This window comes from Cervus elaphus, chromosome 4 (genome assembly GCF_910594005.1).
Source record: "Cervus elaphus chromosome 4, mCerEla1.1, whole genome shotgun sequence".
NCBI lineage: Eukaryota > Metazoa > Chordata > Mammalia > Artiodactyla > Cervidae > Cervus > Cervus elaphus.
In genome coordinates, this window is record NC_057818.1 from 35,361,453 (window position 1) to 35,387,791 (window position 26,339).

At 43.9% G+C, this 26,339-nt stretch overlaps 1 protein-coding gene and 1 pseudogene across 2 annotated transcripts in view; both read left to right on the plus strand.

Moving 5' to 3' along the window:
- The first annotated feature begins 9,001 nt into the window (after positions 1–9,001).
- On the plus strand, positions 9,002–9,588 carry LOC122690736 (annotated as a pseudogene).
- Positions 9,589–12,431: 2,843 nt separating this feature from the next.
- Positions 12,432–26,339, plus strand: part of CBFB (core-binding factor subunit beta) — a 48,692-nt gene continuing 34,784 nt past the window's right edge. Inside the window, exons 1-3 of one of the 2 annotated variants that reach the window (XM_043898724.1) lie at positions 12,432–12,797; positions 13,023–13,109; positions 17,941–18,057. In XM_043898724.1, coding sequence (XP_043754659.1) covers positions 12,720–12,797; positions 13,023–13,109; positions 17,941–18,057 — 282 coding nt within the window. In that variant the 5' untranslated portion in view covers positions 12,432–12,719. The remainder of the gene's footprint in view (positions 12,798–13,022; positions 13,110–17,940; positions 18,058–26,339) is intronic. The other variant, XM_043898725.1, reaches the window with a different exon arrangement.

Genomic DNA, 26,339 nt, shown 5'->3' on the forward strand with positions numbered 1-26,339 from the left:
ATCATAAAGGAATTCCGGGAACCCTGGCACCTTCTCTAAGAACTCAAGCCAGCAAGAACTCTGATGGGCAACCTGGATGGTGGGCTGGGCCCCTGCCTCCCATAGTCCCTGCCTCATATCCTCCCTTCTTGCCTGCTCTTCTGGGATGTCACTGATGGATGAAGGGGTTGGAGAAGGCAACGGACTGCCTTGTCTCCATCCTGTCTTCATGCCTTCGCTTGGATCCCCCGATGGCCACCCAGAGTCCTTCCGAAATCCCTTGTCGCAGGGAGCCCTTCTCAGAACTGATTAGATCTTGGTGAAGACCCCAGGGCGCTTCTGTGGCTTTTCCCCACGTTTACCTCGGCTCACCCGGACCACTGTGAGCACAAAGGCGCACCACTGCAAAGCTGGCCTGGGAACGGCGCGCACAGGCGGGGTTCATCTGGCCCCTTCCTCTCTTCCAACACCCCCAGCTCCCTACCCCCAAAGCAGCAATTACCGGCAGAAGCGGCCGGGGAAGGGCCAATTAGTGCGGGAGTCTCAGCCCCTCGGCTGTGCCCGCGCTGACCGCAGCCCCCGCAGCGCCGTCGCCGCCTCTCGCCCGCCGCCGCCCTCCCTGCCCGGCAGACAGCGCCAGCCGCCTGGGAGCCCCGGGGGACGCGCCGTCCGGCCTCCCGCCAACTGCAGTGATGGATCCAGCAGCCTGGCGTGGGGCCAGAGCCCAGGCGGACGCGAGGGCGCCGGGAGCTGCAACTTGCTGCGGCTGGGAGGTGGGGGCGAGCGGAATGGGGCCTCATTCCCTGTGAAGACTCCTGCGCCCCCGACGGCTCGAGCCTGGCGCCTGCTTTCAGTCGCCAGGCAGGCAGGCTGCAGGGGCTCAGTGGGGGGGGGGGGGGGGGGGTAAGAGGAGAGGTTCCTCTTACAGCCTCACGGTCCTCTGACTTGGGGGCCTCCAAGGTTCCTTCCTAGGGTGGCCAAGCCCAGGGCAGATCCCTGTTGGCGGCCTTAGCAGGGCCTGGCTTGAGAAACCCTGGGCTTGTGCTTGATAAAGCTCCCGCGGCAGGCAAGGTGGGCAGAAGGGTGGGTGGGCAGTGTGGGACCGCAGGACCCTTTTCACTGATAAGCCAATGCATGGACTTCCTCCCCTGGGTCCCAGCCCTGCACAACCTGCCTTGCTCACCTATAGGCTTTGAGACCCAAGGGGGATCAGTCTTGTCCTCCGGGAACCCACAGGCTGCCTAGACAGAAGCACCAGGGACTTGGCTGGGATCCCAAGCTCATGGAAACTCTGAGGTCCAGGGAGGCTTCAGGTGAAGGAAAGAGGCAGCACCGCCACTTCAAGGCTCCCCCTTCCCCAGCTGACTCCTTTCTAGCCCAGACTGGACACACTGGGGCCCTGCAGTTGGGGCGGGGTGGGCCTATGCCCAGGACACACTCTGGGTGAGGCTGGGGAATGGAAGAAGCAGGGGAGAAGGGTTTAATGGAAAGGCTCACAAATGGGGTTCACCAGAGATCCGCTGTACAAGACTCCCATTTCCTGTGCCACGCAGGGCCGGGTAAGAGGTGCTGGGACCTCTGACCAGTCCTGCACGCAGTGTCCTGGGGTTAAGAGTGGCCTTATTTCTATGCCCCCACGGTTTCCCAGGTGGTGCTAGTGGTAAAGAATCTGCCTGTCCATGTAGGAGACGTAAGAGACGTGCAAGTTCAGTCCCTGAGTCGGGAAGATCCCCTGGAGGAGGGCATGGCAACCCACTCCAGTATTCTTGCCTAGAGAATTCCATGGACAGAGGAGCCTGGCGGACTACAATCCATGGGGTCACAAAGAGTCAGCAACTTAGCACGCATGCATACACACCACTCAGGTCTGGTCTTAGTAGGGAAGGGCTGGAAGCCTGCCTTGTGCCCTAGAACTTCACTCAGACCCTGCTGGACCAGACTTCCTGTGAAGGAGAAGGGATCACTTCTAAGCGAATGAGAATTCCCCCTTTCTACGTACCAAGGTGATTAGCTGTATGGAGAGAAGGTGGGGGAAGACTGTGAGAAATTGGGTGTGGGGATTGAGTAAGGAAGAGAGACCATGACAGAGATACCACCTTCGGTCCTTTGTGGAATGAGGTGACAGTGCATTAAATTAAAGCATGAGAAGATTTCCCTGGTGGTTCAGTGGCTAAAACTCTGTGCTCCCTATGCAGGAGGCCTGGGTTCAGTCCTGGTCAGGGAACTAGATCCCACATGCCCTAGCTAAGAGGTCGCATGCTGCAACTAAAGATCCTGCCTACCACAACAGAGACAGAAGATCCTGCTGCAACTAAGACCTGGCACAGTCAAGTAAGGAGATAAATGAATGAAAAAAAAAAAAGCATGAGGGAAAGTATGGAGATAGGTGACAGAGACAGTGGAACAGTCTGCCAAGAAACTTAGAGGGTGGAGAAAAGAAACAGAAGCAGGCACACATACCCAGACAAGCAAATGAACAGAGAGCCAGGGCAGTGCTGGGGGCTGTCCTGGAGAAGGGCACTACCTGGCCACTTAGAAGGGGACAGAGAGCAAAGGATCTGTTTCTCATCCCCATTGTCTGACCGCTGAGACCCTTCAGGGCATGACAGAAGGGTCATCTGGAAAGGCTGTGGGAGCACAGAGATGAACCTCTCTTGGGCTAGGTTGGGGTGCTGGGAAAGGCTTCCAGGAGGAGCACCTGAAAGGATCAGTAGGAAAGAGTGGAAGGGATGAAGGTGGAGAGGGAAGGGGAGGAACCCAGGCCCGGAGGCAGGAATTAGCCTCTTCCATCCCAGCAGCTGTGCATCAGCGTGGCCCACACAGGAAGATTAAAAGAGGAACCAGGCCCAGAGCTGGAGCTCCTGTAAGCCTGGGAGGGAACACGGCCCCTACCCTGAGGTACTGGAGAGCCATGGGAAGGACAGGTACCGGGAAGGACAGGCTTATCTTCCAGAAGGAGCAACTGGAGGAGAAGGGAGAAGTAGAGAAGCCAGGGAAGGGTGGAGCAGAACTGGAAGTGAGTCCTTCAGAGAACAGAGCAAACAACCTCATAAAGCAGATGGGCAAGACTTGGTGACAGAGGAGGGGAGGAGAGGGGTGGTGGAAGTGGAGAGAAACTCCTAGGTGTCTCGTTGTTCCAAGGAGCTTTGGGCCAAGGCAGGAGGTCAGCTCTGAGCATCCACCTGCTGCCCTCCACAGGTGGGTCCTTGGCTCAGAGCTCTCCCACCCAGCCTCGGAAATCACGTGAAGCCGCCCTAGGGCCTGGGCCCAAGAAAAGGCCCAAGAGGGTGTCCAGTCCAGGTTGGGGGCACAGCCCAGAGGGCCAGGTGTTACTGGGGGAGCTCCTCCCCTCTGACCCCCTCTCCAGAAGCTAATCAAGGTAGTACTGTAGCCTCCAGCTGCTGACCCTCTATCATTGCAATGATAGCTCCATGGCCATGAGGGGTTGAGTTTGGGCCTCTTTGTCTATGGAGCAAATCAGAAGGGGAGGAAGGCCCATTGGAGCCCTAAAAGAACTCAGAAGCTGAGAGCAGACAGCCTCACAGAACAGAGTTCGACCTATCTCTTTTAGGCAGAGTTTGGGAGCTGTGTGTTCCCGTCTGGGCGTGTTCCTCTCTGTGTGTGTCCTCAGGCAAGCCACTGCCTATCTGGGCCTGGTTTCTACTCTCCAGTGCACTGCGAGCAATCTCTGGGGTAGGACACTGCTCTAGCCTCCCTCTCCTCCAGCTATGGTCCAGGACTCCTGTCTACTCTCAGCTTATTCATCCATAGGTGCTATGGAGGAGCATACCTGTGACCTCTTCAAGGAGTCACTGGGTGATCATTACATATTTCCTACTGTGAAGGAGCAAGGACCCTTTGGAAGGGGAGCCTGAAGATGGAAGAAAAGCCTTTCAGAAAATTAGCCCCAGTGGCAGGAAAATTCATCAAAAGCTGGCAGAATAGCTGCTGCTGATTCATGTCTCTTACCTAAGGAACAGCTCTCTGGGCTGAGGGCAGGACTGGTAGCTTCCAGAGTCTTCCAAAGACCCCAGACCCAAAACTTCAAAACACTGGAACTTTTACTGGAATTTTCAGCATCTGGTGAGGGGGGGGAGGGTGCACCATCATCTTTTTTTTGTTCCTGAATCATAGGATTCTACAGTGCTAGGAAAGGCTGCTGATAGACAGTGGCCTTGAGTTTGAATACAACTGCTGTGTGATCTCAGACACTCAGTTGACCTCTCTGATCCTCTCTGCCAGGAGAAATTCTGACCTTCCCTACCTTCTAGGTGACCAATACATCAATAATATTCAGTGCATGTGTGCTAAGTCTCTTCAGTCGTGTCCGACTCTTTGCAACCATATATACTATCGCCCATCAGGCTCCTCTGTCCAGGGATTCTCTGGAGTGGGTTGCCATGCCCTCCTCCAGGGGATCTTCCGACCTAGGGATTGAACTCAGGTTTAAATGGCAACCCACTCCAGTACTCTTGCCTGGAAAATCCCATGGACAGAGGAGCCTGATAGGCTACAGTCCCAAAGAGTCAGACATGACTGAGCAATTTCACTTTCACTTTCCTGAATTGCAGCCAGATTCTTTACCACCTGAGCCACCAGGGAAGCCCATAATACTCAATACACCTGGGAAAAGAATAATTTTTCGTGAAGAGTGAGGATGGAACCATATCAAAACAATTCCTGGTAGAGGGCCCATCCAGCAGGAAAACAGTCTGGATGTGGAACTCATTATTACAGTGGCACTTACCTCCCTCCCACTGCCAGGTATTATGGTAGGCAGAAGAGCTGTTGCAGGACACCCCTCCAGGGAGCACTATTTACCTGGCTTACAGTGTGAATGCGCCCCAAAATGTAACCTGAACTCCATGCCCTATGTACTCTGGACCTGCCACCTACATGCACACTTACACCACCCACGCTTCAGAGAAGCCTCTGATGGGATCTCTTGGTTACCATCTCACCCAAAACATCCACACTGGGTGGTCTTTATAGCCCCTTCCTCTTCCAGCCTGTCCATGGCTGCCTTCAGGTCCCAGAACTGGTCTGGCCACCAGGTCAGCCCGATCATTTGAAGCAGAATCCTTTGAAGGAGCTATTGATGTACAGAACCACAGAGAATCCCTTCCAGGCTGGTGAGGTGGCCGTAGGATAGTAACTCTGTCAGCCTATTTTTAAGACAGTGTTACAGCGCAATTGGGAAACCCTGCCTGCAAGGATGGTTTAGAGCTCAGTAAACTGGGGAAAGAATCCAAGAACAAGGCCAAGTTTCAAGGTATCAGCAGGGAGACAAAAGGAGAGAAGATAAAAAAGGATGCATTTGGACTCAGGCGTCGATAAATGAGCCAGAAGTGGTTGTTGAATTATTCAGCCTCCTTTATTGATCCATTGATCTCTTTCTGCAGGTCTTGGTTTATTCTTGGTTGGCATTTCCTGTGTCTGAGACAGTGGGAAGAGAAATGGAGAGAAGAAAGGAACAGGTTTTTAAGACTCCAGAAGAGAAAAGAGGCAAGGCCAAGAGAAACCTGGCAACAGGTATCAGGAACCTTAAAATGCCTGTATCTTTTGACATGGTGGATCTGTTTTCTGGAAATTGACCCTAAAAACACTATCCAAAACTTTTAAGAAAAAGCCTTCAAGCATCACGATATTCATAGAAGCCTTATTTTTATAGCAGTCAATAACGGGAAACAATCTAAATAGTTATGTCTGACAATAAAGGATCAGCCAAGAAGTCATTAGGAGTTTTATAAGATTACATGGAGAAATACTTATGCCATAGGATTAGGTCAAAATGGAGCATTCAAAACTGTGCCCATAGGGGAATTCTGTGGTGGTCCAGTGGTTAGGACTCCGTGCTTTCACTGCCAAGGCCCTGATTTCAATCCCTGATCAGAGAACTAAAATTCTGCAAGCTGCACAGCATGGCCAAAAAAAACACAAAACCCTGTACATATAGAATGTCATAACTGTGTGAAGAAATGTGGATGGAAGAGGGCCAAAGAAAATGTACCAAAATGTTAGCAATGATTGTCTTCAAGTGATGAGGTTCTCTTTTTTTTCCTTATAGTTCCTAAATTTTCTACAATATGCACAAGTTTTAAATAATTAAAACAAAATGCAAGGATGGAGCGAAAGACGCTCATATGAGGTGTCTGCACAGAAGTAAAATAAGCATAAAGTAGTAGGGAGCCGATTCCTTCTAGAACCCAGGGTACTGCTATGTCTTAGGTCTGCCGACCATTGCCCTGGCACGTCAAATGGACAGAAGTGATAGGATGAGGTGATACTGCAGGGCAGTCACTCTGCAGAGGACAGTCAAAGGCTCCTGAACTCATTATTTAAAGATAAAGCATGAGGGACTTCTCTGGCAGTCCAGCAGCTAAGGCTCTATACTCCCAGTGCAGGGGGCCTGGTTACCATCCCTGGTCAGGAAACAGATCCCGCATGCTGCAACCAAGACCTGGCACAGTCAAATCAATAAACATTTTAAAAAAGAAAGGAAAGAAAAGAAATAAGAGTTTTCCCTTAAGAGAAAGGGGAGGAGGTCAGGCTAGATAGAGGGGACAGTGAGAGAAAAGGCCCTGAGGCATGTGGGAACCACAAACAGGCCAGTGTGGTCGAATGGCAGGGTGCCGTGGGGAGACACAATGGGAGAAGGGATTGGGAAGGAAAGGAATGACTGTCAGGGCGGTCACATAAGCTGGGCTGACAGCCTTTGCCTCTCAGCCATAGGCAAATCGGGGACTTGGGGGAGGGTTTCAAGCAGCAGGGCGGTGTGGTTAGAGCTCTACATTCTCCAGTTCCCCAGTCTAGTCTGTTTGCCATCACCCTCCAGAAACTCAGAGAGGAGGGGAGGGGAAGGGGAGCCATCCAGCAGCTCTCACACGTGGTCAGCCAGACCTCCTGATCCCAGCCTGGCCCTCTGCCCACCACACCAGGTTCAGGCCCCACCTCCGGCCACTCAGACAAACCCCTTCACCTCCCATGACAAAGAGGCTCATTTGGTGCCTGGGCAAGATTTTGCAAACGTCAACCTTGTAATTACAAGGATGAAATCATCTGGTTCCTTTTAAGCAAACGGGTTTATTGATCCCAACACTGAAGAAAAGCTATTCTGGGGAAACTTGCTCCTCTCTGCTTTCCTCTCCCTCTGGGATGGATGAATTGATGGGGGTGTTGGGGGTGGGCGGGGGGGGCGGGTGGTGGTGGCAGGGCAGTTAAGAAAGGGGAGAACTTCCCAGAGGGAAAATTCTTATGGGCCCAAGGGTGAATTGTATGGTATGTAAATTATATCTCCAAAAAATTATTTAGGGCTCAGGAAACTGCCTCATTTAGGTGGATGATACCCCATCCTGGACTTCAGCCCATCTCCATCCAAAGACTAGAAGCTGAGTAGAGCTAGGCTTTGATGGCTCTGTGCCAACCACTAATTCCCCTCCTCTCCCACCCCCTCAACGTTCATTTGTGGCTCCAGATCCTGTTTCAGCTTTAAGATGGTACACTATTTCCTCAGTAATTGAATGGATGCTGTTTCTTTAGAATAAAGTGCACAGAGGTTCAGGGACCTGGGAGGACCTCACCCCCACTTTGAGGAGAGACAGATGTGGGTGGCTGCTGACACCAGATCTGGATAAAGCCATCCTTTCTGCTAGACCTGGGAGGCAGGATGTCTAGACCCTGACTGACCAAGCCAAGGAGGGACAAACAGTTGGGCTCAGGGGACAGGAATGTGCAACCATCAAGGGCAAGAGCCACAACCTGCCACAAGGCCCACAGTAAGACCCCTTCAGACCCAACCTGTTGGGGCCCCTTTGGGAGCATGGTAGGGTGCTTCAGGAGAGTGACCCCAGCTCTCTATAAGTTCACATGCAGTTTGGTGAAGGAGACAAGCTGGACTTTGGGCATCTTTACCCATAGAAGCCTTGTAATGGAATGGTTAAGAGCCCTAGCCCCTCTGAACCTTGGTTTCCTCATCTGTAGAATTGGGTCAATAACAACAAACTTTCAGGGTTATGATGAGGAGTGAACAAAGGATATATCCCCAGTGCTTAGCCATTTCATTAACTCTAATGGGTCAGGGTCTTGTCTGGGTCCTATGGCCACCTATTTACCTTTTCAGGGTCTCGTTTTCCTCATCTCAGATAGGGACAAGGAGGCCTGTCTTAGAAGGTGGTTGTGTGAATTAACTGAGATAAGGGGCATAAAAGCACCCTGCTCAGAGCTTCACAATTGAACCAGACAATTCAGGGTCCCCTCAACACCATGCTCAGCAGTGTCGTCCTTTTGCTGCCCACCCTTTCAAGATCAGTGGGAGCAGCTGCCCACCTGGGAAAGGAGGAGAGAGAAGGCCCTGGACTGACTGAATCCTTAAGAAAGGAAAGCTCCAAGCAGTTGGGCTTCAGAGAATTCAGCCAGGTTTATGGGGTTGGGAGGGTGTTTTTCGGCAGTGAACAGTCACCCTCAGGCTTCCATCTGTGGGCCCTACTAGAGCTGGCTGGTAGCAAACTCCTTCACGGGGTGGTGCCTGAACCAATCCATACCCACCAGACAGAAGCACAGAGCTGAATATATGTGATGTGGGTGAAATTTTCTTTTATTAATTTCCTTTAATCCAGTTTTTAAAATAAGGGGAAAAAATTAACAACCATTAAAAAAATAAAAAATAAAAAAAAGGCACACAGAGTTCAGCCGAGGAGCTGGCCTCCTTCAGCCTGCGGCTCGTTTCCCGGTTGTCCTGGCTGTTTGGATGCCAGACAATGCCGAGTGTGGGTTACCCTGTGGCCTGGAGTTGCCAAAGGCTGTCTGTGGTGCTGCTGTTCTGGGTCCGCCTGGCAGACTCTCCCATCCCTTTCCCTCCAGACGGCATCCCCCACCTCTGTGAGGCTGACACTTAGAGTACTCTGTCCTCCTCTGCACTCCCACTGTTCCCAGTCCAGCTCCCTCGAGCTTAGAAGGGATTTGTCTTGACCATCACCTTTTCTTTGTCAAAAATTCATGGTAGCTTTCTGCCTCAGCTGCTGCCATGGCCCCTGTGAAAAAGTTTGTGGCAAAGAGCAAAAAAAAGAAGCTGGTTCTGAAGTTTTACCTTTGACTACACCTACCCTGTAAAAGGTAGCATCATAGATGCTGCCAATTTTGAGCAGTTTCTTTAGGAGAGAATCAAAGTGAATGGTAAAGCTGAGAATCTTGGTGGAGGAGTTGTAACAGTCAAAAGAAGCTAGAGCAGGACTACTGTAATGTCTGAGGTGCCTTTCTTCAAAAGGTATTTGAAATATCTCACCAAAAAATATTTGAAGAAGCATAATCTACATGATGGGTTTCCCAGGTGGCGCTAGTGGTAAAGAACCTGCCTGCCAATGCAGGAGACATACATAAAAGACTTGGGTTTGATCCCTGGGTCAGGAAGATACCCTGGAGGAGGGCATGGCAACCGACTCCAGTTTTCTTGCCTGGGAAATTCCATGGACAGAGGAACGTGGCGGACTACAGTTCAAGTGACATGACTTTGTGACTAAACAACAACTACATGATTGGTTACCTGTAGTTGCTAACAGCAAAGAAAGTTAAGAATTACGTTACTTCCAGATTAGTCAAGATCAAGAAGAGTAGGAACTTCAAGGTTAAAACTCAATTATCTGGAATATTTTGTATGCATTCTTTAATATATATATATAATATATATAATATCATATAATTTTTTTAAAAACTTATTTATTTTTTTTCACCACATCTCAGTTGCGACATGTGGGATCTAGTTCCCACACCAGGGATCAAACCGACCCCTGCATTGGGAGGACATTTGGACCTAGTGATTGGACCATCAGGAAAGCCCCTCTGTATGAGTTCTCGAATAAAACTTGGGAACAGAAACAACAAAAAGTTCATGTCTGGTCTGAGCATCTAGGCCACTCTAGTGAGATTTCAACTTTTATTTATTCCACATCTCCCAGGGAAAAAACAATTATTGCTAGAGTCCAGACACCAAGGTCAGCTGCAGGTCTGTGAGCCCTACCTGGACCCACTGTGGAGTAGAGTGCTTCCTTGTGAATCATCTATCAGAGACAGAAATGAAAGGTTTTACTCTAGTATCTACCTAAACAGAATATGGTGACATTGCATGGTATTACATGGGATACCCTTTTTTCCTACTATGGACACCAACAGCAGAAACTCTGCTCTCTTGACCACAGTCCTTGTTGACTGACAGCAAACTCATCATCTTCCTCTTGTTCAAACGATGATTGTGTTGTCTTGATGCCCAAAGATCTTCTTAGCTGAACTGGGAAGATGTAAGGGAGAGGCAGCAGATGGATGAAAACTTCTGTTCCTTGTGAGTGGTTTGGTTCTGCCTTGGTAACGGGTAGAGGCTGCCTCACTTACCTGTTAACATAAAGTGCAGATACTTTAAGGCTGGTTTTGTCTGCACTTTGTGCTAATGTGAAGTTTCCCCCTTCAGTTTCACTGGAACCTTTAGGCACCTTTTGAAATAAATGGCACCTTTTGCCAGATATAGCTGATACAAGCTGTTCAGTGGGCCCACCACGTACTCTTACTCCCTCCTTTCGGGAAAACTGTTCTTCCCTTCTTTCAACCATTGGCTTTTCTCTGAAGTTGCCAATTGCAGGCCCCCAGTCCAAAATGGGACAGCATGTGACATAAGCTGGCCGATGTCGTCACATCTGCTTGGATATGGTGATTTGGCAGAGGGGAGAGTGTGGGACCCAGGTTAGGCTCCCAGGAGATGGAATCTTTGGAGACAGAAAAGTGGATGTTTCCATCCTTTGTCAGGAAATGAATGCGATTTATGAGAGGCTGAGAGAATTAGCAGTGAGAAGAAATGGAGAAAGGAAAGAGTCCCTCTCTGTAATTTGTTTACTTAAAACTGACACCTTTTTAGCTTTAAGTTGTTGTTTTTTTAATTGGTTTTCTGTCACTTGCAACTGAAAAGCACCCAAGGGAAAGATTCTGAGATACCTGGACCCCCCACAAAAGTGGTTGGTGACATCCATATCTATGTATACCCTTTCTGTTTGTGTACATACATACATTCACACAGGCTTGGTGTAGGCCAGAGAGCATGCCCTTGGAAGGAGTTGATTCTATGTTTGCTACTCAGAAAGTGTGTGTTTGTTAAAACCACTGGCCTGCAGGTTTGCTTTTGCTGAAAACTCCCCCTGATCTTGGGCAATCCACCATTAACTGGATCCTCGTTAGAGTGAAAAACCAATCCAGTTTGCCAGGAACTGAGTGGTTTCCTGGGACATGGGACTCCCATTGCTAAAACCAGGATAGTCCATCATCCTAGCTCAGTTCTGTATCTGTAAAAATGAGATTGGATTGGACTAGAAAGGGCTGGGAAAGTCTGCCAAATCCTGCATTCAGGCAGACCTTGCCAATTGCCCTTGGCACTAACTCCTGTAAGTTTAAGTGCATTCTTACAATCCTTTGCTATAAGACCAGCTACTGTCAAAATTGGCACCTATTTGCCATAGTTGGACTGAGTTTTTGACAAGCTGAGATTTTAAGGATCAGAATTTATTGAGGACCAACTTTGAGTAAAGCTCTGCCGTAAATCCCATGTCAGGCTGTCTCCAGCCTGAGCTAAATGACTTCCCTAGAACTTGTGGGTCTTGTTTTTTAGGATTTGATTGTACATTTGTGTGAATATATGAACCGGTATTGGGTTATTAATTCAGCTTGTTCTTTGAAAACTTAAATTTATTGAGTGCTCATCATGTGCTAAAACTATATAAAAGCTCTCATGCCAGCTAATACTGCGAGCTTGTGAATGCCTGCATTTTGGAAAAAAGCAAACTGAGGCTTTGTGATCCAGTGCCTATCTAAGGGCCCCAGCCAGCAGGCAGGGGAGTGAGTGAGGTCCCATTTGAGGCCCTTCTGATTCCAACAACTCAGACCTTTCCACCATGATGCGGATTCAGTTGCATCTGTTTGGTTTCTTTCCACCGTTAGTCTTTGATGTGCACAGTCTGCACCCCTCCTGGTCGGTTTTCGGAATCTCCAAGGACTTAAGTTTCCAAAGGAGACTTTGGAGTCTCTTTCAAGTCTCCAGGGACTTAAGTTTCCTGGCGTTCAGGTGACAATTTGGGGTTACTCTGCGCTGCTGGGAAGCCCAAAAGTTGCAGGCAGTGTAGAGGAAGGACTCGCGCGGGCCGCTCCCTATCTCCAAGAACGGGGCAGATCCCCCACTGAACGAAGTCGCCCGCGGGCGGGCCAGGGGAAAAGGGGCCGCGCGGCGCCCCGGGAGGAGCCGGGTTTCGCCGCAGTCCAGCGGCCCCGCAAGCAGACTTGCGGCGCATGCGCGGCGCGGTTCGCAGAGTTGTGAATGGTGCGTTTTGTTTGCCGGAGTTTGGGGCGGGCGGGCGCGCGAGGAGGAGGGGTGGGGCCGACGGGGGCGGGGCGGGGCGGGCGGGCTAGCGAGGTGGGCGGCGAGAGGAAGTGGCGGCGGCGGCGGCGGCCGGGGGCGGCGAATGTTGGGTCCGCGCGGGCGGTAGGCAACGGCTGAGGCGGCGGCGGCGGCGGCGGCGGCGTGGGCTGGGCTCGAGCGGGCGGCGGCACCTTAGACTCCCGGGCGCGGGAGCCCACGCGGGCGGGCGCCTGAAACAAAGGGAAGCGAGAGTCAGGGCGCCGCGGGTGGGCGGTCAGTCGGTCAGCGCGGAGCCGGCCAGCGGTGCCCGCGGAAGCCTGGAGCCCGGCGGCCGGCGCGGCCTCAGGGCGGGAAGATGCCGCGCGTCGTGCCCGACCAGAGAAGCAAGTTCGAGAACGAGGAGTTCTTCAGGAAGCTGAGCCGCGAATGTGAGGTGAGGCAGGCGGGCGGCGGGGAGGCCGCGGCGCGACCCGAGCGGGCCCGGGCGGAGAAAAGTTTGGGCGGTGCGGCCCCGGGGATCCCCGCGCCGGCGCGCCCGCGGAGGGGCAATCTCGCCCGGGCAGCCGTCTCCCCGCTGACTCTGCTTGCCCTTATCGGGGCGGCGCGGGGCGGACGGCGCGGATTTGGCTTCTGATTTCGGGCCGTCTCTGCCTTGCAGATTAAGTACACGGGCTTCAGGGACCGGCCCCACGAAGAGCGCCAGGCGCGCTTCCAGAACGCCTGCCGCGACGGCCGCTCGGAAATCGTAAGTCGGCGGGACGGGGGCGCGGGGGAGTGAGGCGCGCGCGGGTCACTTGTTGCACTGGGGCCGCCGCGGCCCAGGCCGGTTCCGGACGGCGCCGCGGACGCCGCGGCTCCCGGAACTGAGCGGGCGCCGTCTCACTTCCTACTCGGGATTCAAAATGCGAAACCAGACACTGGCGGGCCGCGTCCTCGCGGGGAGACGCTTCCAGGTGGCCGTCGGCGGGTGGATTATGTTTCCCACACACGACTCGGCGGACACTTTGCCGCGAGTGGATCTCAAATCCGAGCCCAACTAAACCAGGAAAGGTCACTATATGGGCTGTGACCCTGATTAAAAGAAAGGGTCGGGATATTAGTAGGAAGAAAACACCCGTAGGGAAAAAGAAGTGGGCTTCGTTCCAAATTATTTCTTGGGCGATAGTTTGTCTCGGGGGCTAGGTTTTGCGTAAATCTATGTGTGAAGCTATCTCTTTTTCATTGGAGCTGGGAATAAATCAGAGGGTAAATCGAGTTATCTGTTGTCCTAAGAGAGAAAAAAAGAAGCCCCCCAAAACGTGCCATCTTTTCTTCGCATCGGAGAGCAACCTTTTTTTCCCTCCAAACCTAAAAAACATATCCCGCTTAGGCCTGCAGTTTTTAAAGAATCGCATGGATTTGCAAAACCCACAGTCGATTTGAGGCCCTGTTTTAGATGCTAGATTTGGTGCTTTACCTCCACCAAACGTTATGCTGAAAAAAAATTCAAGTATCCTACTTCGCCTCATCTCCTTTTGGTTTGTCCTATTGGAGGTGCTAATGAGAGAATGATGGAGCCAAAAAGTGCATCGGAAATAACTAAAGAAAGGAGACTGGTTGTTAATTTTTTAAGAAGTTGAGGAACTGTATAATGGAATCTGATTATCTGCTCCATGACTTGGGCCACTGCATCTTCACACACTTGAAGCTACAGGCGCAGTTTGAATTTAGGTTAACAATAGAAAGACATGTTGGACCATTTGCGTCTCCCATTCCCTGTACAGTAGAGAATATTTTTATTGAGACATAGTTCACATATCATAAAATTCTCCCTTTTCATCACTGAAATCAAGTTTATTTTTTAAAAATATTTTGATGTTTAAGACAAAGGCTTTTTAAATTGTATTACAGATAATGAGAAGATATGACCAACTTTACTAGGAACTCTAGAATATTTGGTCATTATTGCACATTATAAAAGAAAATGTCTAGCTTTTAGCCCACTTGCTTGAGTAGTTGTAATTGTTATATGATTCAGATGTATAGGACGAATAGTTTTTGGTTTTGGCACTAAGTGGTAGAGGAATCTTTCCTTACTTAGTTGGTTCAGTGATTATATCATCCTTTGTCTGGATTTCCTTTTGGAAAAGGTGGATGGTATACCCAACCAATGGATTTCTTGGAAGTAATTGATGTAAGTATAAAAGATGAGCTATAAAATGCTATTGTAATTTTTTAGAGAAATATAGTTAATTTTTTAGGGAAATACAGTTAATAGGGTATTTTCTGTCATATCAAATTTTACTGCATGTGATTATGAATTGGTGGTATAATTTAAGTGTATTTGAATATATATGAATTCATAGTATATTTGAATTACTATATCATATATAACATGAGTTTCCTGTTATAGCAGTATTATAGGTTGCTTGTATTTGTTATAAATTCCTCTTCAGGGATAAATCAGACATTCTAATTCTAGGCCTTCTCTTCTTCCAAAAATCTGATCCTACAAATTTTAATAAGTTCTTAATTTCTAACAAGTATTTAGGTTAAAGAAGATAAGTAGTTTGAATTTCATCTAAGAATTGTAATTAAGACAGCACAGTTTAATGCGTTGAATAGTATAACTTTGTATTTGGAAGGAATTTCACTTTTTCCTCTCCAGTATTCTCCCTTTAATTCAATGTTAGCCATACTTAAATTAACAGAGTTTTAGCTTCTAGGGGATAGAGACCACATTAATTTCATATATGCCCCCTTCGTATGGGTTTTGCCCAGTATCTTTTGCATCATAAGCACTTGATTATTTGAATTTAAAGGTTACTTCATTTAATGCCCCAAATTTATCTTATGACTTGTAAACAGGCTGTGGCTTTTACTTATTTGGTGGTGGAAAATAGGTAGGGAAAGGCATTTTTTTTTTGCTTCTATTTTAATAGCAGCCATGTATGATAAAAATATATAGCTCTCCAAACTGTGTCCAACCCTTCCCCCCTTTTATTTCTTTTTTTTATGAACACCTTATCAGTGAGGTTAATGAAGAATTTATTTTGTATTTAGATGTAAAGCAACATAAGGCTGTGATGGTCATCTCTTGTTAGGTATAAAACTTTGCAAGACTCTATATCATAGCATAAGATAAGTGTGATTATAGGTGAGGGGTAGAATCTATTTTGTAAAATCAGATTTATTCCTTATATAAGCTCTTGTATTATAGTATTAAGAGATACCTTCAACACTAATGATTAATAAAAAAAATACTTATGAGAGGTATGGTGACTACTGTGAAAGTGGTAAAAACTGTTTTTAATCTTGAAGATGGAAGAATAAAAGGTATGTTGGATTGGCACAAGTGTGCTATTTTACAATTTAATGAAACCTCATGAAATATAATCAGGACACTTTGAGAATTCTCCATATAGCCATTTTTACCAGTGTGGATTTTTATGTTTTCAAACAAAATTTTCCCAACTCCTATGTATTGTAGATGTTCCATTAAAAAAAGAGAGTTCTGTGGTCAAATAAATTTGAGAAATGGTATTCTGGAGTGTGATCTGTTTTTACCACTTCTCCAGTCTCAGAGAGGTATGTTGATGAGATAATGGACATGAAGTGATGAAGCAGGAAATCTTCTGAGGTTGGCCTTCAGGCGGGAGGTGAGGTAATGAGTTGCAGAATGTCTTTACTTAGCCCGGAGCTGATTTGGGATACACTGTGACAGAAGGATTTGTTACTAGGTGACTACTGAAGAAACATGGCTGCCGATTTTGGCAGGGTATTCATTCGTGGGCAGGCTCTCTTATCTGTCACCATTCTGCTCTGTGAATTTCACTGTCTGAGACTGAAAGAATTGGCTGTCTTCTTCAGCTAAGAATTACTTCTCATTGTATTTAGCAAATAAATGTAGCATTTACTGGGTGGTGTTCTAAACACTTGACAAGTACTGGAAACTGAGGTTCAGAGTGAAGTAATTTGCCTCAGGTCAGCCTAGGCAGTTTGCCTCCTAGTGTCTGCTTTTCACTTCAGTGGTTGTTTTTTAAACTTATGCTATTAGTTGGCAAAGTTCTTAAGGTTAATATCATAATATTGATGTTTGTTCAGTCTATTCATATAAGTATTTGCCACAAGAAAGGTATCCCAGTGATGAGGGAAATGCCATTAAAGGTATCTATAGAGATTTAGCAGTTAGATTGACCACTGTACCTTCTAGTATCAATCATAGAAATAGGAAGTGCTGTAATTTTTATCTGTAAAGAATCTAAGCCCCTATCTTGGGGGAACTAGTGGATAGCTGAATCAGCTAATGCTTTAAACAAATTGCCCAAGAATGTGCACCCCTAGCTTTCAGATGAAGACTCTATACTTGGAAACAAATTATGTTTTAGAATTTTAATTAGTAAACTAAAACAAAAAGTTCTCTGATTTCAACAAAGAGTTTACATGCAGAATTTTTTTAATGCTTTTTATGTATTTCTTTTAGATTTTCCCTGGAAAAGAGGGACAGTGTTACTTCCATTTTTAACTAGGGGGAAGTATAGAGTTAAATTGCTCTGGGGCTACACAGAATGACACTTTATTGAAATGGTTTTAGATTGTTCTGTCGAGCTGTGCCATTCAAATCTTTTATAAATATTAGATGAATACTCTTCTGTTATTGTCAGATCCAGTTTTCCTAAAGTCAGATTTTCGAAAATGCATTTTTAAAAATTCATCCAAGGTTTTAGAGAGATGAGTACTGTCATAGCACATGCTAATGTATGGTTTATCAGAGGAGAGACAGTCCCAAATGCATTTTTTTTTTCAATAGTGGGCTATTAGTTAATTAACATTTATTTATATTCAGTGTGCAAGTGATTGGAATTTGGGAAACTCTGGATAAAATAGACACCTATAGGGATGAAAAAGTCTGTGTTTTTTAAGCTGAGCCTTTCCTGAAACTGGAATTTTTGTCTCTGAGAGTGAGTTCTACTGAAAACCATAATGGAGGATATTATCTTCATCTTATAAATTTTGGTTTTTAAAAATCATTGGAAATGATATTTGGTCAGTTTATTCATGATAATGAGATCCTCCCAATGTGATATATCGTGGAGATATTTTCACTTCCAGTCATCTCCAAGTGCATTTTTAGCATGGTTTTTGAAGCATAGTGTTTCTTTGAGCATGGAAAATCAAGAAAAAGTAAAGTGTCTCATTTACACAACTTTAAATTGTGGTATGCTTTAAAATTCAAAATATTCAGCCCTTCAGTGATTTTTATGTTTAAAAATACAAGTTCTTAAATGTAGTTATGGGGGCTTCTGGTTAGACATTAGCAGTGCGTTGTACTAACGTCAGCAAAAAATGACCTGAAAGAAAGTATTGATTCCATGTCTGATTTTATATTTAAGCAGCCAATGGCAAATGTCCTCAAAATGGAATCAGATGTTTGTAACTTAATACTTAAGAAAAATGATGAGTGCATGTTTTTTTACTTTTAAGTAATCTTGGTGCTGCCTGGCTTAAGACAGAAACTGATGTAAAAATAAATGACTGCCTGCATAATTTATGTAATGTCCTGCTCCTGATCCTGTTTGTATTGATTTTTCTAAAAGGCTTTTGTGGCCACAGGAACCAATCTGTCTCTCCAGTTTTTTCCGGCCAGCTGGCAGGGAGAACAGCGACAAACACCTAGCCGAGAGTATGTCGACTTAGAAAGAGAAGCAGGCAAGGTAGGAAACATTTCTTTGCAATTTGAAATACTGTGGATTGTTTTACTATTAGCAATTACCTGGTGATTTATATTTTAAGAAAGAAATCACAGGTCTGATTATAGACGTGTGATCAGATTTGCTTTCATTCCATATTAAAAAGATATAATACAATTCTTGGAGAAGGAAATGGCAACCCACTCCAGTATTCTTGCCTGGAAAAGTCCATGGACAGAGGAGTCTGGCGGGCTGAAGTCCATGGGATTACATGACTGAGCATGTGTGCACAAGGGTGGAGGGAAATGGGTTGGTAGCAATAAAGTGGTAGAACTAAAAAAAAAAAAAAAAAAAAGATATAATACAATTCTTAAAAATCAAATGTTTTATATAATTTCATTGCTAATATGATGCTTATGTCATTTGCCACAGAAAGTTCTCACCCTTAAAGAGAGTAGTGTGCTTTCTTATATGTAACATTTGAAACTTAATTCCTTTAAAAGTGTGGACAAGAAATTCTTTGTTTTACTAAAATGTGTGTAACTATAGTGTTTTTTTAAAAAAATGAAAATTAGAGAAAAATGGGAAAAGACTTAGGCTTAAAATTTAATAGTATTTAGAAATGATTCATGGATAGATTTCCACTTTTTAATGTAGCAAATTTAATTTTGAGAAAATATGAAAATGTTAACATGGAAATATTTTTTTGTTTGAAGGAAAAGCTTCTGGGAAACAAATATCTTAAAATTTGTATGTAGGAAGTTTTAGATCAAAGATACGAAAAATGTAGGTAGAGATGTTTAAGTTGAGAGCCCTATTAAAATCTAAGTTAAATGAATTATGTGCTTTTGATGAAATGTTAATGAATAGTGTCTTGGATTAGTTCATCTTTTAATGTAGAAACTGACTTCTTGAAATAAAATATTTAAAGAAAAAAATTTTTTTTACCTCGTTTTGTACTCAGTCTTTCTCCTGTTTCCTTTGCAGCATGTTTCTATACCTGTTTTTATTAACTTGCTAAAATTGTTTTCTAAGTGTCATTGTGACTAGTATAACCTATCACTTTATTTGTGAAACATAAGGATCATCTAAATATTCCTTTGAGGAACTTAAAAGATTTTCGTATTGGGCTGTATTAGAAAAAGGATTTTCATATCTTGTACATATACAATGAAGAGTTGTGGGCTTTTTTTCCTTTAATTTTGTGAAATAAAGTTTGCTCTTTTGTGAGTTACAAATCAACTAATCTTTTGATGGGAAGAGGGAAAATAGATTACAGAATTTTAAAATGAGTAATAAGTTTGAAGTTTGCTTTTCTATGTGTTAGACTTGTTTGCTTGGAAGATTAAAAGCAAATGTTCCAGGGTTTACTACTTGGTAATTATTAATATATACAGGAGAAGTTGGAAAGTAATGACTGTGTGATTATTACTTTTTTGTCTGTTTGGTGTATGAATGTGTGACTGTTTTTTTCCTTGTTCCAAATACTTCCTTGAAGTTTAACTTGCTAGCTCAGATACTAAAAACATAAACCAAAAAATTTCTTTCCTCTCAACTTTTATGCTAAACTCTTTTAGGATTTCATGATGACATCTCAATGTTACTAAAATCTCCTAGTATTTAATAACTAGTAAATGGGTGTTAATTCTACTAGAATATGTTTGCTTAAATTAATGATATCTGTTTAGTAGATTGAAGACCATATTTTCCTTGGACTTAAGCCGTTGAGATGTTTTTAGTTATACGATCAACAAGAACAAAAACCTTAGATAGCTTGTTCTAGAACTTAGCGAAAGTGTTTTCAAATATACCAAGAAAAATCATAGAACTGATGCAAGAAATCCGGAAACTTATATTTTATTAATATTTGTTTTATGATTTTCTTCTGTAAAGTGCCAGATTAAATATTTTCAGTTTTGCAGGCATATGATCTCTGTTGCAGCTTCTCAAGTTCGCTGTTACGGTGTGAAAGGAGCCATAGACAATGTGTAAACAAATGAATGTGGCTGTGTTCCAAGGATGGTAATACTGGCAGAAATCTGTATCTTTCCCTCAGATTTAAATTGGTAAATGTTTGTGTATAGATGATATATTTCTCAAATATAATTTTACCAGTACTTTCTACACCAGTAGAATCTAGGAAAAAGAAAGCGTTTTAATGAAAAAAACCAACAACATTAAGGGAAAAAAAAACAAAACCCTGCTAGTATTTCGCTCTTTACCACTGGGATAAGTATAGTAATGAATTTAGAGAAAAGATACTAACCCATGTTTTCTCATCCATAGAGCTCAGGCTCTGGGGTCTCTCATTTCTCTTCTGATAACCATCATCGTTTATTTCTGTGCCCATAGGACTAGAAGCAAAGCAAATTGAAGCAGTTTCCCTAAATGTTAATTATTTGCCTCTGCTCCTTATACTAAATCCAAAATCAGTGTCTCTTCCACATGCTTTCAACCTAGTTAGGTGCTAAAGCAGCTTAGTTCTCTTCCCATTCAAACCCAGCTTTGAGAAATTGAGCCTTTAGAGTTACATATAAATTGAGGTGAAGTCCTGGCTTCATATACTACTTCATTTATTCTGTAACTTTAGACAAGTTGTTTAATCTTTATGGTCCTCAGTTATAAAGTGAGGTTAATGCATGTGTCCCAGGGTGGCCCTAGGGATTAAATAAAACAGTGTATGTAAAGTGCCTAGCTCAGTAACTGGCAGAGTTATTAAAAAATTCATTCATTCAGAAGGTCTTTGTTTAACACCTATTATGTAATTTAGTGAGTACTGTTCTAGGCACTTGATATATGAATAAACAAAACAAAAGATCCTGCCTTACAGGTTGTTTTATGGAAGGAATGGAAGAACAGGCAGCATGCGCAGTTTATAAGTTATGTAGTATGTTACAAAGTGATAAATGCTCTGGGGGGAAAAAAGGAAAATTAGAATAAAATAAGGGATCAATGAACGGGAATGTGTGCAATTTTAAACAGGAAGGACTGGGTAAAGAAGGTCATATTTGAGCAGAAACCTAAAGGAAGATAGGGAATGATGAGCAATGCAGATATTTGAGGGAAAGGTGATCCAAACAGGTGACACAGCCTTGTAAAGGCCCTGGAGTGGGAGCTTGCACAGTGTGTGTGTTAAACAGTGAGTAGGCCAGTGCGGCTGGAGTACACTGACCAAAGAGGAGAGAAGTAGGAGAGATTAGGGAGATAGCAAGAAGCCAGTTTACATGACTGTGAGGGGCCATGGGAACAACAATGGACTTTTATTCTGAGTAGAGTGGAGAGTAGTTTCTGCTCTTTGAGCAGATGAATTTTCTGATCTGCCTTTAGTTTTGAAAAGATCACTCTAGCTGCTGGGTTAACAGCAGTTTTAGCAGGCAAGAGTGAAGCAGGGGGGCCCATTGGGCTGGTATGGTAATCTTGGTGAGAGACCAGGGTGGTAGCAATGGACACAGTGAGGAGGAGTCATAGTCCAGGAATATTTGAGATAGAGCCAACAGGATTTGCTTATAGATTGGATGTGAGGTGTGAGAGTCAAGAATGACTCCAACTTTTCTTGGTTAGAGCAACTGGGAGTATAGGATTGCAGTCATCTGAGATGAGAAAAGCTGTGGGTGGAGCAATTTTGAGCAGTTTAGGGCATGTGAGTTTGTGGTGGTAGCTTGTTGCAGCTTCTGTTTTCAGCACCCACCCGTAACTTCTTAAATGATGGCACAGCTTTTTCCTAAGTGACCCTTTGTCTGCTTATCTCAAGATTTCAGTGTCTTTTTTTTTTAATCAGCTTTATGAAAGTATAGTTTATTTACCAAATAATGACCCCATTTTGAGTGTATAATTTGAGTTTTAACAAATGTACACACCCATGTAAACACCACCCACAGTCCAGATAATATTTCATCCCCTTGAGCCCTTCCACAGGAATCTGAGAGTAGCTTAGCTGGTTGGTTCTGGCTCAGGGTCTCCCATGAGTTTGCAGTCCAGCTCTTGGGGCTCTTCAGTCTCTGAAGGCTTGATTGGAGCTAAAGGATCCCCTTGCAAACTCACTCACATGACTTTTGGTTGGTGGCTTCAATTCCTAGTCATATATTCCTTTCCATAGAGAGAAAAAGAATGAAGTCATCCTGCTTTTTATGACTTATTCTCTGATCACTTTTTTCTTCTTGTTCATTAGAAGCGAGTCGCTATGTCTAGCCCACACTCAGCAGGGAGGGGGTTGGTTTATTCACATATATGGGAGGAGGCTGAGATCTTTGGGGCCATCTTAGAGGCTGGCTCCCAGTGTTCACTTAAATCTGATGAATTCAGGAAAAAAATTAGAATGCTAATAGGAAACAGAAGTTCCATATTCTCTTAGATTTGAAATATGGCTTTATGATCTAAGAAAATGGGCTTCGCAAAATCAGTCTTTGTATTCATTCTTTCTGCCTTTGTGTTTGTTGGAATATTTTCAAACCTAGAGTCTTCAGTAAGAAAGGTCTGTTAGTGGGTAACTGACCATCAAGTCAGAGCACACACTTTTATAGTCTGACTTTCAAATATATTTAAAACTTTTGCACCCAGGTACCTAGTGAGCTATTAACAGATAAAGCTGACTCTTTATTAAGGGTCTTTCTTAGAAGAGGTTTAAAATAATACTGTATAATGGAGAGAGCTCTGGACATGTTTGGATTGTCAGAAGACAATCAACAATTGTTTTCCTTAGCTGTAAATGGGAATCAGAATGTCTTCCCTGTTCATAAACCTCATGTGAGGATTAAATGAAGTACCAGAATATGTGAAAATGCTGCCTTAATTGTCAAGCCCTATCCAAACCTATTTGATAGGTTTGTAGAGTGAGATCGTAGATAATCAAGGATTTTCAGTGCTCTAGAGGCCTTAGGTCGCTTCACTTCAAGTAGCAGTATGGTGTTGGGAGACTATGTCCTTCCCCAGTGGTCCATCCTGGTGTTTTATAAACCGAGACAGCCAAAATGTTCATCATTGTCCCTTAATTTAAACTGCTTTCCTCTAATGTAGCTGTCAGAAGACAAGAAATGCAACAGATCAGAATTTAAATCATTCTCTGTGAAATTTTGTTAGACCAAGCAACACCCTGTTCCTTTGATCTTTCCTCTTGGAACTTATTTCCAATTAACTTTTATTTCAAACAAATGCAAATGGTTATGGTTGACCATAAGTTATTAGTCTTGAGTGGTCAGATTAATGGTTTTTGCATGCATTCTGTGTTTTTTAAAGCGTCCTTAGATTTTAAAATTAATGATTATGCTTACTGCATAATCCTAGTTTGTGAGCATGAAGTTAGAGGGTATGAAAATCTTGTAAACTGAAGAAATTAACTTTATAGTGCTATTGTTTGTTTTCCATTTTTTCTATGGAAATTGAATATACTATCTAGTTTCATCTAGATATATTAGATGTGGTCCCAGAAAAAGAGGTTAAACTTTCTATAGTTTTTGTATTACTATTCATTACTTATGATTTTAATTGATAGATAACAATAGCAGACATTGGGAGTGGTTATATAATGGCATCAGAGCACTTAGCTTTTAAACTTTGATAAGTTATGTGTTTTACTTCTTTTTCTTTTCTGAACATTCATACTTAAAAATCTTTTTATCATTCATTTTCATCAGCATGAAATAACAAAGCAAAGTTTAATAGCATTTGATTTAACAAATAAAGACAAAAACTCTTACTTTAAATGTCTTAAAAAAAAAAATTGTCTTCAAAGTTCTGTAACTGCTGTTTCTGGAGCAGTTTGCTTACTTGCTTGCAGGATCTTTGTCCCAAAATAAATATTGTGTCTGTTTATATACCATCCACAATTTGGCAGAGTTTAGAGCACTCTCTTTAGCTTTGAGAAATTCCTATTCAAGCTCAGAAGCAAGTTTCTTTTCCTCCTTAGACAGCCCAGTCACTCCAAATAAAAGAAATCTGTGGTAACACTTTGGAATGTGGTTTTCCCCAAGAGAAACTGAGGCAACTTTACAACTAGCTTGTTGGATCTAGACTTTTAAGTACTTCAGTTCAACTAAAATATGAAGTATATTTTCTGGCACTTAGTTATCAACAGTTTAGTGTACTGAAATAAGTAATCTGGGCTTTTTAAAAAAGTTTTATTTCAACAATTTTTAAATCCAGGAAGAGTAGACTGACTTCATGAATAAATAATAATGTTTAAAAATTAGAATGTCGTAGTACCTTCCAGTTAGAGTTACATTAACTTGCATATATGATAAATGCCCCTCTGAAGTATTTGAAGACAATATACTCTTTTTTTCCCGTCTTCTTTTTTTTCTTCCAGTTTTATTGAGATAGAATTGATATACAGCACTCATCTTTTCCCCTTTTCTTGAATTGCATTATTTGCCTGGATTTAGCGTGAAGTGTAGTCTTGGCCATATCTCAATTATATTTTTCAAGTTAGAAAAGTCAGAATGGTATGTCTGAGAGAAACATCCTTAATCTTCCCTTTTTGTTTCTATTTCCTACCCCAATATTTTTGAATGATTAATTCAAACACTGCAAGGATAAAGATGTTATCAACTAAAGAAATCAGTTGTTGAGAAGGGCTGCTATGTCCCAGTTTTACTGCTTCCCATTGTAATTGATTTTTTTCAGTTGTCATTATTGAGATATGATTTCTATACAGTAGAATTCACCTATTTAAGATACACAGTTAAGTGACAAATATGTGCAGCCAGCGGTGTGATTACCACCACAGTGAAGATACAGACTGTTTCCGTAACCTCAGAAAGTGCCCTCGTGTGCTTTGCAGCCAGTCTTCCCGCCCCCCAGCCCAGGCACCCATTGTCTGCTTTCCGTTTCGTACTCTCTTATCTTTTCTTTTTACTGAGCAGTGTTCCATTGTGTGAATCTGCCACATTTCGTTTTTCCATTTAGCAGTTGATGGCCATCTGAGTTATTTCGCCTTGGTTTGGCTACTGTGCTGCTTTTAATGTTTATACCTGAGTCTCTTATGTGGACATTTGTTCTCATCTGTCTTGGGTAGATAGATACATAGGACTAAAATTGCTGGCTAGTTAGTTTCATGAATATGAACTTTTTAAGAAACTGCCATTGTTAATCACTCAGTTGTGTCTGATCCTTTGCAACCTGGTGGACTGTGGCCCACCAGGCTTCTCTGTCCATGGAATTCTCCAGGCAGGAATACTGGAGTGGGGTGCCATTCCCTTCTCCAGGGGATCTTCCTAACTCAGGGATTGAACCTAGGTCTCCTGCTTTGCAGGTGGATTCTTTACTGTCTGAGCCACCAAACTGTTCTCCAAAGTGGCTTTGCAATTTTGCATTCCAGCTAGCCATCTATGAGTTTCAGCTACTTCACATCTTTACTAATACTTGGTACTGTTAGTCTTTTTTTATTTTAGCCATTTTTGTGAGTTTGTAGTGGTATCTCATTTTGGGTTTAATTTGCATCTCTGTGGTGACTTGAAGGATGTTCAGTATGTTTTATGTGCTTGTTTGCCATTTGGCGAAGTGTCTGTACAGATCCTTTGCCTATATTTTGATACCAAATTATTATTGAGATGTAGGAATTTTTTTAATGTATTAAATACATGTTCTTTATCAGATATTTTTGCAATTGAAGTTTTATTATGAGTCACATTTAAAGTAGCTAGCCTTGACTGCATATCAGTTCAGTTCAGTTCAGTTGCTCAGTCGTGTCTGACTCTTTGCGACCCCATGAACCACAGCATGCCAGGCCTCCCTGTCTATCACCAACTCCCAGAGTCCACCCAAACCCATGTCCATCGAGTCGGTGATGCCATCCAACCAGTCCATCCTAAAGGAGATCAGTCCTGGGTGTTCATTGGAAGGACTGATGTTGAAGCTGAAACTCCAATACTTTGGCCACCTGATGCGAAGAGTTGACTCATTTGAAAAGATACTGATGCCGGGAAAGATTGAGGGCAGGAGGAGAAGGGGACGACAGAGGATGAGATGGACTGGTTGGATCTCCTTGCAGTCCAAGGGGCTTTCAAGAGTCTTCTCCAACACCACAGTTGAAAAGCATCAATTCTTCAGTGCTCAGCTTTCTTTATAGTCCAACTCTCACATCATATGTGACCACTGGAAAAACCATAGCCTTGACTAGACAGACCTGTGTTGGCAAAGTAATATCTCTGACTGCATATAAAATATTAGGAAGTATAAATACAGATTTTGTCAAAACTGCCCCTAATATAGTGATTTTGGCCTCCTTCGATTGTGCCTCTCAACTTTAAAAAAAAAAAAAAAACTCTTAATTTTTAAACAAAAATTTTGACTCGTGTTGTGTGGCATGTAGG